This window comes from Apis laboriosa, unplaced genomic scaffold (assembly GCF_014066325.1).
Source record: "Apis laboriosa isolate Shangri-la unplaced genomic scaffold, ASM1406632v1 scaffold170_cov151, whole genome shotgun sequence".
Classification (NCBI taxonomy): Eukaryota; Metazoa; Arthropoda; class Insecta; order Hymenoptera; family Apidae; genus Apis; species Apis laboriosa.
The window spans coordinates 382,509-398,872 of record NW_025222134.1 but is presented as its reverse complement, the minus strand read 5'-3'; the positions used below and the strand labels follow the sequence as shown (position 1 = coordinate 398,872).

Here is a 16,364-nt window from a genome sequence, read left to right as displayed (position 1 = left end):
TTCTTTATTTTTTTAAGCACTTAACCATATAAACAAAAATAAAATAAATAACTTTAATGAACAGATAATATAGATTATAATTTTATATAATATGCATAATAATTTCAATTGCTTCAGCAAATGATTGATCAATTAAATAGTGGTAAAAAAAATTGATATTTTCATTCTTTAATTGTTAACTTTTCTGCTCCATCTATAGTTTCAAAATAGAGATTAATAATGATCAGTTATATCTCCGAGAACAGAAACTGGCCACATGCAATCACAACCACTGGCAATCTGTTTGACGAAAGGTTCCCAACATTCGTTATCCCATCGCCGTCTTACCAATAATAGCGTTTTACTTCTTTGCACGCAATGAAAACCATTATGCACGCATTTCTGAAATAAATATATGCTATTTAATAAAGAAAAAACGGAAAATTTCCAGCACTTATACATAATTTTCCAAATTTGGCAAAAAGGTTAGCAAATAATTAATGTATTTTAAAATATTTTATTCATATAATATATGAATATTCGAATCATTTTTTCCAGGTTCAAGAATCATCTGAAGGGCTAAATTATATACTACAGTATTCTACTAAATGAAAGCTTCTATTCTACATTTTAGGTAATTTTTCTTAAACTATCGAAAATCAATTTTCTTATTTTTTTATCTACCTGTTTTGATAGATTTACAGCACGTCGCAAATTATCTAACAAATTATAACTTTTACAGTAGATTTCATGATAATAGGGCGGTTGATACTCGTATTCAGAATCATCTAATTGCACTTTTTTTGTTATAGTTTCACATAGATTATGATACTCCTATAGGCAAAATACAGAATATTAGATCTTGTTTATTTTTCTTTATCAAATATAATATAACTAACAGGCAACAAATTTCTGTTGTTTCGGTTAAGAGAATGTTGATGATTCTGCTTATTTTTAATGAAATCTTCTTCAAGAAGATAAGGTGTATCTTGTATTAAAGGAAAATGTAATTGGGGATATAAATGAATAATATCCACTGGTTTTAATTCTTGAGAACTTCTATTGCACTTCTTGCAGACGTCGTAACAATCTTGCGCCATCACAGTTAAACCTGCGAACTATAAAGTTCTTAAATTATAAAAATAATTGAACTTTTTTATTTACATATTTTTCTGTAACTAATTAATAATTTTTTAATTTTTACTCATTTTTCTTCTATTTTATTCAGTAAAGAATACAAAAAATAAAATATAAGAATTGCATAGTAACAGAATTAGCTATAAATATGGCGATATGATATTGTATAATAGTAATTTTTGTAACAAAGAAAAATGTTTTGAGACTTAAATCAAATCTGCTAGAATGTGAGCCATCAATAATCGACGATCGTTCTGGCGTTTTGTCAGTTACATTATTAAACAACCGATTCATTCTATTTCCATTCCCACTTGGCAGAACCCTCCGCATACGATTTATGCTTTATCAAGTTTGATGGGTCTCTAATGCTAACTCCGACAATGCTTGAATTTTAACGATGACGTAATATAACGTCACGAAATGTCATAAAAAATTTATAACATCGTTTTTATTTTAATATATCATATCATCGTTTTTATTTTAATTATATTTAATTTTATAGATTTATATTCGATAAAAAAAATTTTTATCTAAAAAAATATATATTTTCTATGCATATTGTTATTGCATAGAAATATATATTTCTTGAAATTTATATTAAATTATAAAATAGTTGAAATATATTATAAATCAGTTCAATGAAAATCATTAATTAAAATTTAAAAGGGATTAAACGAACTAGTCTTGTGATCAATTGGATAGTGATGTCAGAAATCAACGTGACGTGTTGATGATTCTTTGAAGACGATGATACTCTCGCGAAAAACAGAGTATGAACCAGTCAGCAAGGTCGATTGTGATTGAGTTGATGTGCTTCGCGTTGTACGATATAAATTGATCTTCCCCGTGCCGATCTCTGTAGAGTACTGCCTTTAAATTGACAGTGGAATAATACTCATTTAACAAAAATAGAGGAAAAAATTTGGAAATCCATCAAATATTTTGATAAACTAATATTAAATGCAAACTTAATTGTAAAATGTTAAAAAATAATTGTAAGGTATTAAACTAATTTGTTCTATAAAGTATTTTTTCATTGTACGATCATAAATAGAAAATATTTTAAATACTATATCAAATTTCCCTTCATTTTTGTAGTTAACATTAATTTCTTCGCTAAAAATTTTCAAAACAAAAACAGCAAAAGAAATCCATTCTTGAACATCTTATAATCATTTCTTCTTTCCATATATTTTTTATACTTTAATAAGATTCATCGTCGAATAACTAAAATTAAAATTAAATTAACACTTTCAGGAAGGGGCCAGGGGCGATTGTCAGTACGGACCGCTATTAAACATATACTCCACGCGGTAGTATGTCGATGTGTGGTAGGTACTTATCCAATTGACAGTGCCCCCGTCTGACATAGTTCAGTCGTCGACGAACTTAGGATGATCTGACTGCGTTTCTACCAACAGTGATGTTTTTGCGATTCTATTCTTTTGATGAATTGCGTTCTTCCACCATGTGCTTCTTCTAATCATATAAATACCATATCAAAAATAAATAGTAAAGGGAAGATTGAAATATTAACATATAAAAAATCGACATGATGATTCCTGTAAATGCGTCCAGAGACATCGTGTTTTGGTTTATTGGTCTAGTGAGAACAAACAACGCGGTCAAGGTTGATCGTTGTCAGTGAACTAATTCCTTTTCTGGCTATCAATAGACGAGCTGAAAAATCGGTTGATCCGACAGCTTCCTTTTGGAATAAACACATATTCAACGTGAAGAGAAATGCGAGTGAACAAATGCAATTGACATGGCAGCCGACTTGTACGCGAATGGATCCGTGAAGTCAACGTCCGACAGGTAAGATATAAGTAGATAAGAAATAACTTAAGATAAGATTGTTACTATTTCTTATATTTTTTGATGATTGATTAATGATGAGAATCGATTAAAAATGAAAAGATTTGTATTTATAGTTTATTTCAAATTAGCAATTATTGTCAGTAATAATATAGAAAATTTAATATTAATAAAACTCTTTTATTTCATGTTCAATGTTAAATATAGTTAGAAGATTATGAATTACAAAGAATTAGACATTTATTTATGATCTATGATTGTTTAATTCTTTGCACTTGAAATGGCAATTCTTTGGCATGGTATACGTTTTTTAGCAATACAGATACGAATATTTAATTTCGACAATACGGAATACCGATTAAACATGAATATTTTCTCATATTATATACTATTAAGTAAATATGTCCATTTCTAAAGATTTTATAATTCATAATAATTATTGCATATTTTTTAACTAATTATGAAATCAAACTATAGAAATATAAAAATTATATAGCAAATAATGAATGAAAATAAATAAATATAAATATTCTTAAATATATATAAATATTTTTCAGAAATATTGGATAAAAAATATATATATATAAATTGGATAAAAAAAAAACAAAATTAATAAAATTAGAAAAAGTGAGAATGTCAAATGTAAATTTGGAAAGAATTGAAAGTTTTTAATTTAATAATATCTTTTTAATTTAACGTAATTCTAAATATATTATTTATAAAATGAACATATTAAATAAGTATTATTTATTTATATATATAAATAAATTAATTTATAAATTAATAGTAAATTCTAAATTCTGTTTCTATTTCTTATTTATTTTAAGCTTATATAAATATATATAAATTATGTAGTTACTAGAAAATAATATTAAAATATTTTCTAAATATTTTAAATATATCTAATAAAATTCTATGAATAAATAGATTAAAATAGAAATAATATGTGAAATGAATTAGAACATGAATATAAAATGAATAATAATAGGTAATAGGTATGAATGAGATAAATTAATATTATAGAATTCTATGAAATATTATAGAATTCTATGAAATGAGTTTATGAAATATTACATTAGAATTCATAGAATTATAAATTAAGAAGAAGAAATTTGAATATTGAATATTTGATAAAAATTGCTAGTTCAAGCGAGATCGAATCTCGAATATTTGATTCGTATAAGAATGTGATTTGCTGATTTTTACGTCAATTTTCATGACAATGAAACGATTTAATAGCCGTTACTGCTGTCTTGAGTTAATAACCAATTGATCCTCGACCTCCTGACCAAAGGTTCATTGATGAACGTTGTTAGACAAAACTTAAATAGAAAAAACTAAATTTAAAAAAATTAAACTTAGTTCTTCACTCGAAATTCTAAATTTCTATTCCAAAATATTTTAAATATTAGTAATCAAATTTGAAATTTAAATTAATCAGAATTTTTTTTGAATATCAAAAATTTTTTAACAATAAAGAAACATATCCAACGAAAATAATCCAACAATAGTAACGTTAAAAGAAGTAATTATTATGATTTTTGGTATTTTCTATTTTTCTATCGATTTCATATCCGTTTTCTTTTTTTTTTTTTTTTTTTTTCTTTTTTTCTCAATTCAAAGAATTAAATATTTCCATGAAATATATATATATTCCAAGTACTCACAAACATGTTCATGTACTATCAATTATGAAATGAAATATCGTAGAATAAATGTTCACGTAACTGCTGTCAAAGAAAAAATTAAACACAAACATGTGTTCTCTTTAATAATATTGACAACGATCGGCAAGTATTAACCTATTACAAACAGTTTTTACCGGATATGCCTTGTGAACAGTGGACATTTCGTTTTCTGAGATTTTACAAAATGTATTAATATAATTTACATTTATTAATAATTATTATATTATCAATCTTAAATCTTCATGATTGAATTATCATAAAGTAAAAATTAAAGTCAATTGAATTTAAAATTGTTTTTTCAAAAAAAAAGAAAAAAATCAATGTATTAGATAAAAAGTAATATAAAGTAATAAATGATTTTTAGCTAAGAAATTTAACAATTTGTTGGACATTGAAAAATTACAAGAAATAAAGCGACCAGTTAGCGCGTAATTTAGAACACGAAATTCTGAACGGGACGCGGCTCGTAAACGAGAACGATTAGAGAAGAGACTATTAGACTCGTTAATTTAGGAAATCAATTAGATTCTTCGTCCCAGTCAGCGTAAAACCTAATAAGAATTCCATCGAAACTTTACGTGATGTGTTTATTGTCATTTTTAATACATTATTTGCTCCATATTAATAATTTAAAAATCACAAATAAAAAATAGTCTAATCATACTATTTTTTTTATTCTTTAAAATTGGAATCTTTGTATTTTCATGCCATCAACCATTATAATTTAATCAATTAAAATTCAAATTATCTTGAATTGAAAATTAAAAGTTTTATGAAATTAAAATTATTATTGTAATATATATTCGAAAATAATATATAATTCTTGAATTGATATATTCTTACAGAGAAATCTTTTTTTTTAATTGTTGCAGTTTCAAAATATTTAAAAAATAAAAATCACCGTCTCGCAAGAATGTATATAATAAGGTCAGTGAATACTTTTTAACACTTTTGTTAACACTTTGTTTAATAATTTTTTCTTTTTTGTCTAATAAAAGTTTTCATTACTAAAAGAATTGGTAGGGGATTATTTTTCATTTAACATAAAGAACTTGTTATATGACTATATTAAGGAAGAATGCGTACGTTCCTTGTGTTTAAAGAGACAATTAGATCATACTGGTGAGACATTTTCACGAGGATAGATTTAAACCTTAATTAGCAAATTGCGAATGACGTGTACGAAAATTCAAATAAATAGTTATTTATAAATTTATTTTTTAAAAACATAAAACTTGATATGTTCTATAGTATTCTCTATTTTTCATTTTCTTGATTTTAATTCTTATTTTTTTTAATTTTTGCTCAAGCATGATGAAAATTTTCGATATTAGTTAAAAACGTTAAAAAAAATTCTAAGGTACATGTGCTGAAAACATTCAAAGATCCATTCGCTATTAGATTATTTTTAGATAGCAAGATAGGGACTACCCCTTGATGCTGGCTAAAAATAGCTGGTACCGCCAATCCAACTCCAATTATTCCATTTAGGTATTTAGGTGACAATCGACTGACCGCCAATTTAGAAATATTCCACACGCTGGCAGTCCGGAGATCTCAGGCTGCGTTGTAGATGAATAATATGTTGGCAGGATAGAAAAAACTGTATTTATATTCCATCGCAATAACAAGAGAAAAGATGCAAAATTGAAAATTATCAAAATAATATTTAATAACATTAAAATATAAGTAATTTATAAAATATTATAAAGAACGTTGAAATAATAATACTCCAATTGAAAAAAGTCTAATTAATTTATTAACAATCGACAAATAATTTATGATTTTTTTCCTGTTTTATTTAATTAACTTATATTCATATAAAATATCTAAATTCTTTTGATAAAAATTATACTTTAAGCAAAAAAATTTCATCATTATGAAATAAAAATATATAAATTTCGAATTAATTTAAGATTTAAAAATTAACAATTCTTTGAATTTCAAATCATGTATTATTTTATTTATATTTTCATATTTTATTAATCAAACTATTTCTCTATTTGTTAATTAATAAATTTATTCGATATAAATGTAAGCGCGCCTAAAATATGTAACCAATCTGACAGACATGTTTTTTCTTTGTGCGCAGAATTGCGGGCAACATGAGGCAACATAAGACGGGCACGCTTGGCGCCGCGGCGCCTATATCTACAGAGGAAGAACGATTGAAATTTCAAGACAACAGGTTCTTGACGACATTAGTTCTTGGTAGAAATAGGTAAGTGCATCATTGTTCTTATTTTGCTCGTTTTTGTAATTCAGAATTTCATCGATTCTCTCTCCAACAATTCATTTCAATTATTGGTTTTAAAAGGTTTATTTTAAATTACTTTGCAAATTCAAAAGATTCAATCGTTATTTCATCGATAGTAATGAATTGTTGCGCGCGTAGTCGCGTGATCGATTTTTGTTATCGAAAAATAATCTAGGGACTTTTAATATTAGCAGAAATTATAAAAATTGAAATTGAAAATTTAAATTTTTATTTGTTTCAGAAAATTAACATACTTGAAATTATAATAATAATTATTAATTATAAAATAAAATATAAATTATAATTTTTTACCAAATAATTTTCACATTTTGAAAAATAATTATCATTTTCGTTTATAAATGGACAATTTGAATTGTGAATTAATTATGATAACCATTTGATTTGCTTTTTAAAATTCTTCATGGCTTCTACATAAATTTAAACTTGCAAATATTAAATTTAATTCATGTGTGATGTTACATATTAACAAATATATTTAACATCTTTTTAAACGAGTTATTACGAATTGGCATAAATACGGAGACATACTAATAGTTTGATGTAAACAAAGTAAGTTTTCTTAATGACGTAGTAGTACATCCATGATAATTAAAGTGTTTAAAAGCTACCGATATATAGACGATGCAGATATGTGCATGAAACGTATAAATATTTTTCAATATAATTGTTATTTTTATTTTTAAATCTACTGATACTTTAAAATTAATTTTTCATATTTTTTAATATGAATTTTTAAATTTGAAATAAAATTTTTTTATCAAATTTCAAATAAACGTTTTTGTAAAAATTGCTTACCATTGCGATATATCCTAGTCGATACATAGCAGCCAAATGATTTTGTTTTAATCAGTTTTCCGTTTTACAAAAAGTCACCTTTATCAGAAACTGTGAATCAGATTACTGTTCTACCTACTTTCATTTAGCTCTTTTATATCTTGCACAGGATTTGAACGTCATGTGTCATTTGAAAACTAAAGGTCATCTTCAATAGATCTTTTTGCAAATACAGAAATTCAATATCTCAACATCATGTTTGATTACCAACCGTTTAATTAAATTTTTTAATCATGTCAATTGATTTTTCTCGATATTGATATTGATAACGTGAACGATACATTAGATATAGTTATACCTTTTTCTGTTTCTTTAATTTATTCTTTAATTTTTCTTTCCTTTCTTTCTTTCTTTTCTTTTTCATATATCTTTTATTTTTTCTTTTATTTTCTGTTCTTATAAATTCTTTTATTATACTTTTGTGGCTATTTCCCGTTTTTTTAACCCTCTTGCTTAGTCTTCTTTTTCCAACTTTTTTAACACGCTTCTCGATATACGCGCGAATGACACTTCAATTACTAATCATGGAGAGCGTGTCATCGACAGAGTTTATGTGGGACTTAGACAGACGAACCAGGATTAACCTTAATATCGCGGTCACGTATCACGCGGTTCTTGTTCTCTCTCTCCGAAAAAATATTTTGAATTGTTGACCGACAGTAGTGACAAATCCTGCACGCCAGACTGCATTGCTTATGTTGGATAAATCGTAATCCTCGGCTACTCGATACTTATGTGTGAGTAAATCTCAATAAAAATGTTCAAAAAAGATTAAAGAGCTCATAAGATTTAACTTTTTTCCCGATAATACCATTAATTCAATTTCATCCATGTAACATCCTATTCAAAATAGAATAAGATAAGAGTAATATTTAAATTTCCCTCTACTTTGTATTTTATATAAGATTTGTTTTAAGTAGTAAATGTTATACTACTATAATAGTTCTATAATGTGAATTTAATTGTGAATTAAATATGAAATTATTTTATATTCTTTATAATAAAATTTTTTAATAAGTTTATTTAAATAATATAGATGAAAATAGTGAAAGTACTGAAAATGGAAAGAAAGTTTCTTTGAAGACATTAAATTGTTCTAAATTAGAATTTATTACTCAAGTGGTTGATTTCTCTAAGAAAGACCAATCGACTTAATGAATCAGATTGGGGCTTGCGTAGGTTGCGTCGACGTTTTATCGACGCATTTATTTTGACAAAATTATATGTAATTGAGACCTAATAAACACATTGTCGTGGCCTCCTTAATACTACGGCCCTAATTCGTGTATTGTTTGCAAAAACAATTCTTTAAACAAATTTTTTAATCTTTCTTTTTATTTCAAATTTTATTTCATATTAAATATATGATTTAATATTTTATAAATGATATTGTTATACCTTATAACAAATGTTATCTTAAACAAATATTTATTTTTTATTATATTGTTTTTGAAAAATCAAATATTTCTATAGAAAAATTTCACCAGAGATTCTACCTTCCTGTTCACCGGGGATATTTCGACAGAAATCATTCCGCGCCTCAACTCCACCGAAAAACGCGAATATACCTGCGGCAAATAACCATCAGCGCGCAAGCGTCGATACAAGAGGTCCACGTGAGCCTAAAACACCTAACAGTGGCACACGTTTAAAGAGCGGTGTGTTACTACTTGCGCGGGGCGCCCGAAATACCAGCAAGCACGCACGTTTTGGTACAGCACTGGCGAACAAAATGGCGTCCTCGAGCTCCACCACGGTTGTGCAGGGCTGGCCGAACACCAAAGACGACTATGAGCTGAAAGAGGTTATTGGTGAGTAATCATTACTTCTCTATATCCCTCATCGTCTACAATGTCGAAAATTCCTATAGGTTTTGTTAGACTGAGAATGCCTTTTGTGATATATGATGACCGGGCATTGATGAATAGTTGATTCCGTTTCTTGATTTTATTCAAGAAAATTTTTTAGTTCACTAAATGAAACATAAAAGTGCAGAGTTATAGAATAAAATGTATTAAAAAATTAATGATTTCACGATCGTAAATGATGAGCTTCAAATTGACGCATTGTCCTCGTCCGCGTTTACGCGATTATCTCTGTCGTACTTAGATTACTTTCTCACTCGCTCTCAGTTAAGGCACGTATACCGGTGTCCGATACGTCCTAACCTAGTTAACTTATTCGAATCCAGTAATTCTTATTGCATACATACAAAATACGTACAAAAATATTTGGAACGAATTTACAAATTCTTATTCAAAAGTAGAAAAATAGAATGGTATAATAATTTATATTATAATTATTTAGATTGAAATATTTTATTCTAAATATTTAAAATAATTAAATATTATAAAATTTTAATATATTTTTAAATGTTTTGATCAATATAAATAAAATTACAAATCAAAATTTTAAAAAATAATTCACAAATTATATAATATTATTATATTTTTTTTAAATTTTATATTTTATAATTTCGTTTTAATATTTTTTAATAAAAAAAATTTAATGTCAAAATATTTATTTTTTTTTATGGAGAAATTTAAGAAAAATTACTAATATAAAAATATAAATGTTTTGAAAAATTAATTAAAAAAAATATATTAAAATTAAAAATCTTATATCGTGAACGAAGTCACATAATGTATTGTGACATATTTTACGTCACATCTATTCAATATTCAAATTAATCTATTCATATTTCAAAATAAAATTTTATTTCTTTCAAAATATTATGTATATAATATTACATATTTTATATATATATTGTTTATTGTAGGCGTAGGTGCCACTGCTGTAGTACATGCAGCATTTTGCATTCCACGACAAGAAAAATGTGCGATCAAAAGAATAAACTTAGAAAAATGGAACACAAGCATGGACGAACTTTTGGTAATTTTAATTTTTTTTTAAATATTATATACATATAAGTTATTTATATATAAATTATTTAATAATGAATTATAGAGCAAAATTGATTGTTGACAATTGTATTATCGCGATTATCATTTTTTAATTGAAAATTAATCTATATTTATATTAATTTATTGTATAAAGATATTAAATCGTTATTATTGAAAAATGGTTATTTTGATAACTATTTGAAAATATATCGACATATATAGAATATATTTATAATATATACATATAAAAATTATATATTATAACGATTTTTATACACAATTTTATTTAAAAAAAAATTTCTTTTATGAACAGAAAGAAATACAGGCAATGTCCTCTTGCAATCATGAAAATGTAGTCACGTATTATACATCATTTGTTGTAAAAGAGGAGCTTTGGCTTGTTCTGAGGTTGCTAGAGGGTGGATCTCTATTGGACATTATCAAACATAAAACGAGAACTACAAATTGTAAACATGGAGTATTTGATGAAGCTACAATAGCTACAGTTCTACGAGAAGTGCTTAAAGGCCTCGAATATTTTCACAGTAATGGGCAAATACATAGGTATTTTATTAGTTATTTTTTTGTATTTATAATATAAATATATATACTAATTTACTATTTTATTTATATAATAATAATATAAAAATAATTTTATAAAATAATTTTTAAAAAAAATTAATTTGTAATATTTAAATTGGAAACAAATTAAATATTTTTCCTTTTCTTAAATTTTTTAGATTTTTTTTTTACTTTTTTTGATAGTATTTTTAAATTTTTCTAATTTTATTTATATATTGATATTAATATATTTTTATTTATATTTTATTTAAAGAAATTTTTTAATTAATTTCATTTTGTATTTAATCGAATCAAAAAATGTTATCGAAATATCCGATAATTTTTTTTGATGAAATGCAAAGTAAATATATTTGATTCTTTGATAATGCATAGACAAATTTTAATAACAGAATAATATTAGGGACATAAAAGCCGGTAATATCCTACTAGGAGAAGATGGCACTGTCCAGATAGCTGATTTTGGTGTTAGTGCCTGGTTAGCAACTGGTCGAGATTTGAGCAGACAGAAAGTTAGACATACATTTGTGGGCACACCTTGTTGGATGGCACCTGAGGTCATGGAGCAGGTGAGAGAGGAAAGTAACATTACAACTTCTTAGCCTGCATTTTTGATGTTTATATTTATGCTTTTTTATTTAGAATAGGCAAAATTACTTATTTTAAAAAAATTGAAACTTAAATATTATATTTTGTTTCATAACATTTTTTGTTTTTTTTAAAAGAGTTCTAGTTTGAAGAATTTAAATATTTTTATATTTTTTTATATTTTCTTGAGCATGAATCATGTAACAGATATTTGTCAAAAATATTTATTAATACTCACAACTCTTTTATTTCTCACTATTACTGAAAAAAGCATGTTACTAATAAACAGCATGATTAATCTTACTTTTGATATTTTATTTCACATACATTGTAAAGTCAATTATGATATGCAAATAATTTTACAGGACCATGGTTATGATTTCAAAGCAGATATTTGGTCACTTGGCATCACTGCTATTGAGATGGCTAGTGGCACTGCTCCATATCATAAGTATCCACCAATGAAAGTGCTCATGTTGACTTTACAAAATGATCCACCAACTTTAGATACTGCTGCCGATGATAAAGACCAATATAAAGCTTATGGCAAAACATTCCGAAAAATGATCGTCGATTGTTTGCAAAAAGATCCGACAAAAAGGTTTCTTCTTTTGAAATTTTTTTAAAACTTTCAAAAAATCATTTACATTAAATATAAAAAATAAAAATAATATTTACAGACCAACAGCAACGGAATTGTTGAAACATCCATTTTTCAAAAAAGCAAAAGATAAAAAATATTTACAACAGACTTTGGTAGCTTGTGGTCCTAGTCTTGAAACTCGAGTGCAAAAGGTGTATTTTTTTAACTATATTATTTTGTTAACTATATTTTTATTTATATTAATATTTTATATAATTATTTTAGGCTTCAAAAAGACAACCTGGCACATCGGGACGTCTGCACAGAACAGTTACAGGAGAGTGGGTTTGGTCTTCAGAAGAAGAAGATAGTGTATCTAGTGGTGATGAAAGCAAAGAGGCTTTGCCAGTTAATACAATTGAAAATTCTACTAGTGAAGAAGAGGAGGAAGAATTCTTTGGACAATTGAAATTTGCACAAAGCCATATTGTTGTGCAGCATGAACCAAGTATTCCTATAAATTTGGTGTTAAGATTACGGTACATTTTATTTTAATATTTATTAACTCTATTTTACTTCTGTTTAATATTAATGCTAAATTTTTTAAAGTTTTAATAATTCTTAGAAAATTCTTTTTAGAATGTAAAATCATTGTCTTATAATTCTCTATTTTTTTCTCCAATTATTACATTTATTATAATTATTACAATTTACAATAATTTATTCTTATTTCAGACGTCCTGAAACCCATTTTTCCCTTGTGGATAAATTCGAGTATGTTCCAACTCCTAATCCTTTATAACTATTAGTTTTTTTTCTAACAAAAACTTTACTTTTCTCTAGCATAAAAAATTTCATATTAAATAGATAATTTTTTTTTTATTTAGTAATCATAAGCGAGAGCTTAACGATATTAGATTTGAATTTGCTGTTGGAGTGGATTCTGCTGAAGGAATTGCAGCAGAATTAGTTGGTGCAGGATTGGTTGATGGCAAAGATATCGTTGTGATAGCAGCGAATTTGCAAAAACTCATAGACAGTGCCGGCCAGTTACGAACAGTAACGTTTTCATTGGTAAATTTTAATTTAAATTTTCTTTAAAATTATATTCGAATAGATTAATTATAAATGATATTATTTCAGAATTCTGGTCATGCAGCCAATGAAGTACCAGATGATAAAGCATTAATAGGATTTGCTCAAATTTCCATCACTGATTAAAACAACATATAGAAATTTTTGAAGTTTTGCAGAACATCATTATTAGGAATCAGTTCAGAAAATGGAAAGTATCAAAAGCTGATCGATTTTTTCGATGTCTGAAAATAATTTTTAAAAAATTAATAATTCAAACAATAAACTATTGATTTCTATTGGTTTTTTCTTTTTCACAGCTTTTGTTACTTTTACTTTATTAGAGTTCTTACATAAAGCAAAGAATACAGAATATAGATATTGAATAGAATTCATTTACAAATGAATTGCTTAATGCGTATTCAAAGCTGCCTACAGATAAGAGTTTTTGAAAAAAAAAATCGTTTAAAGATTTTTGCTGAATAGAAAATAGAATCGTTATAAAAGTTGATATTAATAGACAAGAAAACTGACCGAAATTAATCAGAGTTATTTATAAATTCTGTCAATTATTCAATTTTGAACTCTTACAAGAATGGCAAAAATCCAATTTCGTAATGGCTTAAGTTTCATTTGCTCTAATCATTAACTATAGTTTCATAAATTTACATATATCATTCATATTATTGCATTAATTCCTGTAAATATTAATAGTCGATCAATTCTTCAACTTAGATTTATTTGACTCTTACAAATAAATAAAATAGAATTTCAAATAATTAAGCAAATGAGTAAACTGTTAAAAGGTGCTTAAAAACACATCTGACTTATTTATTTGAAATATCAGATAAATGTTTTTTTTAGTTTTTGAAAATATGCGTCATGTTTGAATGCATATCATGTACTAAAAACAAAAAAAAAAGCAGTCATATTTTTTCCTGTATAATATAAAGATAGAAATCATTAGCGTATTTCTTTATGCTTCACGTTACACGATCACGTAGAACACGCGAAAGTACTAAAGGAACGTGTTTTGTACTTAATTAAATAGAATTAATAATAGTGGATTTATTATTTTGTGGCTTCATTAGAGGTAAATAATTAAGAAAAAAAAATTATAATTCATTTCTATTGATGATTTCTAAAGAATGATTACACATAAATATGCACGGATGGATTAGGAAATGATCTATATTAATCTTTTGAAATTTTATTTTGAATCAAATTTGGTTTAATAGATACTACCATGGGTTAAAAAAATTTTTTTAATAATTTATATATAAAAAGAAAAATATTTTGTAAATTTCGGTATGTTATATTCAAATTAAAATTTTAATATTTTTTGTCTAGCAAATATATTTAATTACAAAATGTTGCATTTTTATTGTTTAAAACGAATTATTGAATTAAAATTACTTAATTACTTATTCAGTTTTATTTCAAAAACTATCTAATATGAAAAAAAATAAATTCTAAAAAAGGTTGCATTGAAATCATAATTAACGAACATAATTAGAATGATTTAGATTATATATATATATATATATATATGTTTTAAAAAAGAAAAGTGAAATATGTGTAAATTATAAAATGCAAACAAATTATAATAATTAATTTGTTTTAAAATAATATGGTTTTGATTTTCGGTTCATATAAAAACCCTTAATAAAATTGATAACGAAATGAATATTTTTCGCGATATATGAAAATATCACTAAATATAAAGATATATAAAAATAAAATATTTATTGCTTAAAAATAAAGGATTTCATGGATAAAGCCTAGAATTATTCTAATAAAGGAATGATACTTTTTAATTGAAATAGAAATCCTTTAACTATTGTAAGAAGCGTATGGTAGATTTTTATAAACTAACTTACAAAATACAAATTCCTTTGTATTTCATGAAGTTTTGCTTATAAGTAAAATTGTTATTGAAAGAAAAAAATATTGATGCTTGTTATTTCTATTAAATTTAATTTTCAATAAGTAATTAAAAAATTTATTATTAAATGACAAGCAATGCATTTTAATATTATGATTAAGAAATAGATTTCTCGAACTATTCTTTATTTTTATAGAACTATTAAAAGAAATTGAATTATTTGTGATAAATCAATAACCAAATTTGAATAAAGTAATGACTAACTTTCAAGTAGATTCATTATACCTTAATTAATACCTGAATTATGATACAACATAACATTATTTTACAATCTATTGTTATATAAAAATTAATAAATTAATTTAAAAAATTATGATTAAAAATAAATTATTTTTCAAAATTTAAAAAAAAAAAATATATAAAAAAGAACGAAATTCACATATAGATATTTTTTCTTAGAATATAATATTTCATAAAATCAATTAATTTTTATTTAAACATTTTTCATTATTATTCAAAACAAATGATGTTTCAAATGATAAAATTAAATGAATGAATTTTTATATTTCTAAATTTTCTAAAATTAAAATAGTAAAAAACGTTCAATATTATAAAAAATAACTGTAAAAAGTAATGCAAATGCATCTCAAATCAAGTCAAAAATATATCTTTCAAAAGTCGTCAAAAGATGACTTGATTTTCAATATTTATTCTACTTCATCCTATTTGGAAAAATTATTTTTGATGGACTAGATATAAGAATAGACCAATCAAACAAAATATTTATGTGATGCAAATTTTCTAGAGTTCTATAACAATTTTCATTAATTTCAAAAACATAGAATTTGATTATGATGAAATTCATTAGCATTCATTCTGACAATAATTACAAATCAAGTAAACAGATTTCAAAGTAATACAAATTTATAAAATATTTTTTATGATTGATTTAGTGCGAAGCAATAAAAAACACAGATCCAAATTAGTGAAATTCCTTAAAATTTTTTTAATAATAATT

At 24.9% G+C, this 16,364-nt stretch overlaps 2 protein-coding genes across 6 annotated transcripts; one reads left to right on the top strand and one right to left on the bottom strand.

Annotated features, from left to right (window-relative positions):
- LOC122711531 lies at positions 1 to 7,802 on the bottom strand. Of its 2 annotated transcripts, none has more exons than XM_043930378.1 (4): positions 7,696 to 7,802; positions 879 to 1,097; positions 664 to 813; positions 1 to 381 (listed from the first exon to the last, which is right to left on the bottom strand). In XM_043930378.1, exons 1-4 carry the CDS (start codon positions 7,720 to 7,722, stop codon positions 214 to 216), a joined length of 564 nt encoding a protein of 187 aa, XP_043786313.1. In that variant the 5' UTR covers positions 7,723 to 7,802; the 3' UTR covers positions 1 to 213. The 2 variants fall into 2 exon arrangements, with proteins under 2 accessions (XP_043786313.1, XP_043786314.1); XM_043930379.1 differs by lacking the exon at positions 7,696 to 7,802 and adding an exon at positions 1,796 to 1,927.
- On the top strand, positions 240 to 14,829 carry LOC122711527 (serine/threonine-protein kinase OSR1-like). 4 transcript variants are annotated; one of them, XM_043930369.1, is made up of 14 exons: positions 240 to 464; positions 538 to 613; positions 2,374 to 2,934; positions 5,495 to 5,549; positions 6,715 to 6,843; positions 9,208 to 9,545; positions 10,514 to 10,626; positions 10,951 to 11,201; positions 11,620 to 11,794; positions 12,170 to 12,405; positions 12,485 to 12,599; positions 12,673 to 12,926; positions 13,275 to 13,461; positions 13,531 to 14,829. In XM_043930369.1, the coding sequence occupies exons 4-14, from the start codon at positions 5,536 to 5,538 to the stop codon at positions 13,606 to 13,608; spliced, it is 1,890 nt and encodes a 629-aa protein (XP_043786304.1). In that variant the 5' UTR covers positions 240 to 464; positions 538 to 613; positions 2,374 to 2,934; positions 5,495 to 5,535; the 3' UTR covers positions 13,609 to 14,829. The 4 variants fall into 4 exon arrangements, with proteins under 4 accessions (XP_043786304.1, XP_043786303.1, XP_043786301.1 ...); XM_043930368.1 differs by lacking the exon at positions 5,495 to 5,549 and having other exon boundaries at positions 11,620 to 11,785; XM_043930366.1 differs by lacking the exon at positions 5,495 to 5,549.
- The last annotated feature ends 1,535 nt before the right edge of the window (positions 14,830 to 16,364 follow it).

Coding starts and splice junctions, on each gene's coding strand:
- LOC122711527 (XM_043930366.1), top strand. CDS start 2,885: ATGGCAGCCGACTTGTACGCGAATGGATCCGTGAAGTCAACGTCCGAC. Junction 2,935..6,714: donor GTGAAGTCAACGTCCGACAG/GTAAGATATAAG, acceptor CTTTGTGCGCAG/AATTGCGGGCAACATGAGGC. Junction 12,927..13,274: donor AATTTGGTGTTAAGATTACG/GTACATTTTATT, acceptor TTTTTTATTTAG/TAATCATAAGCGAGAGCTTA.
- LOC122711531 (XM_043930378.1), bottom strand. CDS start 7,722: ATGTATCGACTAGGATATATCGCAATG. Junction 814..878: donor ACAACAGAAATTTGTTGCCT/GTTAGTTATATT, acceptor TTTTGCCTATAG/GAGTATCATAATCTATGTGA. Junction 382..663: donor CTGTAAATCTATCAAAACAG/GTAGATAAAAAA, acceptor TATTTATTTCAG/AAATGCGTGCATAATGGTTT.